This window comes from Epinephelus moara, chromosome 11, assembly GCF_006386435.1.
Source record: "Epinephelus moara isolate mb chromosome 11, YSFRI_EMoa_1.0, whole genome shotgun sequence".
NCBI lineage: Eukaryota > Metazoa > Chordata > Actinopteri > Perciformes > Serranidae > Epinephelus > Epinephelus moara.
The window spans coordinates 6,594,282-6,597,991 of record NC_065516.1 but is presented as its reverse complement, the minus strand read 5'-3'; the positions used below and the strand labels follow the sequence as shown (position 1 = coordinate 6,597,991).

Genomic DNA, 3,710 nt, shown 5'->3' with positions numbered 1-3,710 from the left:
TCTCTCTCTCTCTCTCTCTCTCTCTCTCTCTCTCTCTCTCTCTCTCTCTCTCTCTCTCTTTCTGTCTCATTGTGTCATATGGATTAATGTTAATTTATTATGCTGATCTGTTCTGTATGACATCTATTGCACGTCTGTCCGTCCTGGAAGAGGGATCCCTCCTCAGTTGCCCTTCCTGAGGTTTCTACCGTTTTTTCCCCCGTTAAAGGGTTTTTCTGGGGAGTTTTTCCTTATCCGCTGTGAGGGTCCAAAGGACAGAGGGATGTTTTATGCTGTAAAGCCCTGTGAAGCAAATTGTGATTTGTGATATTGGGCTTTATAAATAAAATTGATGGATTGATTGATTGATTTGCACAAATGATCAAGTTACTATCTTGTGTCCATGTTTTTTCCCACATCATTGTGTTTCCACAAGACATTTTTCATACCTCATCTTGTTTCCACAACTTATCTTGTTTACACGTTTTTATCTTGTTTCCACAATATCATTCTTTCCACGTCATTTTGTTTCGACAAGTCATTCCCTCATTTTCATATATTATGTTGCTTCCATAAATTATCTTGTTTCCAAAAGTCATTCTGTTTCACAAGATTTTTTTCTACATGATCACATTTACACAAGCTATGATCCTATTTTCACAAGTTATTTACTTTTAGTTTCATGTCTCATATTGTTTCTACAAATTTTATCTTGTTTCCATAACTTATTTCCCCCCCATGTTATCGTCTCTGTGCAAATGTTATTCCCTTCTTCAAATTCAGTATCTCATTGGCACACAAAAAAAATCCACTATTTTTTCAAGTTACTTTGTTTCCACAAATTATTTTCCTGTTTCTACAATTTTCTAAATAGTTTCCACATTATCTCTTCTTTCTCCACGTAATTTTGTTTTCACAATATAATTTCTTGCTTCAACAAGTTAACTCACTATTATACATGAACTTACAAATTACTATCTTGTTTCCACAAGTTTTTATCTTGTTACCACACATTTTTATCTAGTTTCCACAAGTTATTTTGTTATTATCGTTTTTCCACATTAACATCTTTTTGATTGCAAATGTTTTCTCTTATTTATATACATATTTTGTTGCCACAAATGACCTTTAGACACCACACATTTCTTTAGTTTCCACGTGTTATTTTGTTTCCATAAGTTTTTGACTCATTTTCATACATTATCTTGTTTCTGCAAGTTTTTTTTTGTTTCCACAAATAATTTTTACTCAAGATATTTTCTTCATTCCCAAAAGTTAATAAAAAGTAATTTTCATACACTATCTTGTTTCCAAAAAGTATTTTGTTTTCACAAGTCTTTATCTTGTTGACACGTGTCTTGTTTTCACTAGTTCTGATTGTATTTACTGAAATTATCTTGTTTTTTCAAGTTACTATCTAGATAGATTATTATCTCATTTGCACAAATATTGTCTTGTTCTCATAAGTTGTAATCTTACTTCCAAGTAAATACGTTGTTCGTACAAATCATTTTAATCCTGTAAGTATTATCATATTCACACTAACTAATATCTTGTTTGCAGAAATGATTATCTTCTTCACTCAAGCTAATATCTTTAATTAACTTGTGTGCACAATGTAAAATAAATACAATATTGCAGACCTTTGAGGGCTTCATAGATGTACTAGGCTTCTATCACAGGTTCAGTGTTTCCAGTTGTACAATAATTACTTAATTTTTATTGAATTATATTAGACCTTTGTTTGTTTGCATTCAATAATTCTAAAAAACAAACAAACAAAAACGAACAGTAATATCCATATTTTGTAGTTAACAGCTTTTTAGCCATGATATCAGTGTGGCTCTAGGGATGGATGTGTTGGTTGAAAGGTCAGTTGGTGCAACATATTCTTGCACTGTGAAACAATTGTTAAATTTATTGTCAGGACATTTTGTTCAGACATTCATAGTCTCCAGTTGATGAAACACATGTCCAACACTTGAGTTGGTGATGGGATCCCAGTGTCAGAGGTTTGATTGGATTATTCCTGATAGATGTGCAGAGACCAATGGACTTGTTTCTGTCTTCGTCTCAGGCAGGAGTGTGTGGCCACAGAAGAGAGTCCGCAGGTGTTCTTCTGCTGCTGTGAAGGAAACTTTTGCAATGAAAGGTTCACACACCTGCCTGACATCACCGGACCATGTGAGTTTTAACTCATTTTAACACATATTCATATATTTTCTAATATTTCATGAGTTCTGTGTGTTTAATTATGCATGCGTGCATTTTAACCGATGACCATGTTTGTTTATGTGATATTTTCCTGGTATGTCAGTGATCAAAGCCCCACCCCCCAGCGCTGGCATGTTAAACCTGATGGTTTACTGCCTGCTGCCCGTCACCATGCTGTCTGTCGCTCTGCTCACCGCCATCTGGATGTACAGACACAGGAAACCTCCGTATGGACATGTGGACATCGCTGAGGTACACATACACAGATGTAGTACTTGTGAGGACTCCCACACACCTTAAATCTTGCCACCCTCACAGAGCTCCTTAAAAAACTGACAAGCAGCCAAAATGTCCCCACTTTGCAGATATGTAAACTGACAGTGATGGAGGAAGTATTAATACCACAGTGTTATAGTAAAAGTCCTGCACAAAATGTCCCTTATGTAAAAGTATGTGAGAATAATCAGTAAAATTTAGTGTAGGTATAAAAAGCATTAAAGTGTCCCCTGCGACTGTTATACCATTTTATACAACAGTTAGCTGCGATCAAGCATTTTGATTGGACAGGAGGCATTCCATGAGTGCTGATATACAGTATAATAGCACTGGGACTTTAAACTCTGCATGTATCACTACATGTTACAGGTGTTCTGAGCCATTCATTGCATTAACTGTTAATTAGCCTATATTAAGGCTTGTCATAACAAACATTGCACCACAGAGAGGAACATGTTTTAGCAAATAACATTTGCGGTAAGTAATGAATGGTTATCAGAAAGGGACAAAGGGGCCGAAAGAACCCTGGATACTTCACTGTTGATCTCCATATGCTCATATGACATCAGAAGATGACACACCATTATTCTTATTCATTCATTTATTTCCTTTTGACCCCTCCCCGGGGTATAAGGGACAAACAAAAATAGCAATAACAAATCAGAGCAGGCAGCAACCAATGTACAACAAAATAAATAAAACAGAATTAGTGTACATACGTACAAGTCAAAGCAAATCAAGAGAAACTATTCAGGATTTTCTTTAAAAGTTTCAACAAATTTGACAAAACCTTTACTTTTCGAGATGACATTAACTTTTGAAACTTGTAGATATTTGGATTTACTCTATAGAACTGTCCGACCAACTCTCTTCTCTCTTTGTTAAAAAAGAAACACACAAGTACATAATGATATTCGTCTCCTCGATTGCCAGTCAAACAAAGAGTACATTGCCGAGGAACATTTTCACGGTCATACCTGCGCTCAGAGATAGGTAACTTATGATTTCCACACCGAAACTTAGACAAACAAATCCTTTCGGCAGGTCTTAACATAATCAAATAAGGTTCAAAAGTGAAATCAGTTTTAAACAATTTATAACTATCACATAAAGGGTTGCTTTGTAATTTCTCATGCCATCTCTGTAGTTCCATGTCAGATAATCTACGTTCAATCATTAATTTTAAATAGTTAGGATTCATCCGTCCAGCGTCATGCCATAAGTACGATAAACCACAATCA

General features: G+C 35.2%; 1 protein-coding gene across 1 annotated transcript in view; it reads left to right on the top strand.

Moving 5' to 3' along the window:
- Positions 1-3,710, top strand: part of LOC126397597 (activin receptor type-2B-like) — a 109,445-nt gene that overhangs the window by 73,669 nt on the left and 32,066 nt on the right. The window contains exons 3-4 of the mRNA XM_050056497.1: positions 2,057-2,163; positions 2,297-2,445. Of these exons, the coding sequence (XP_049912454.1) occupies positions 2,057-2,163; positions 2,297-2,445 (256 nt within the window). The remainder of the gene's footprint in view (positions 1-2,056; positions 2,164-2,296; positions 2,446-3,710) is intronic.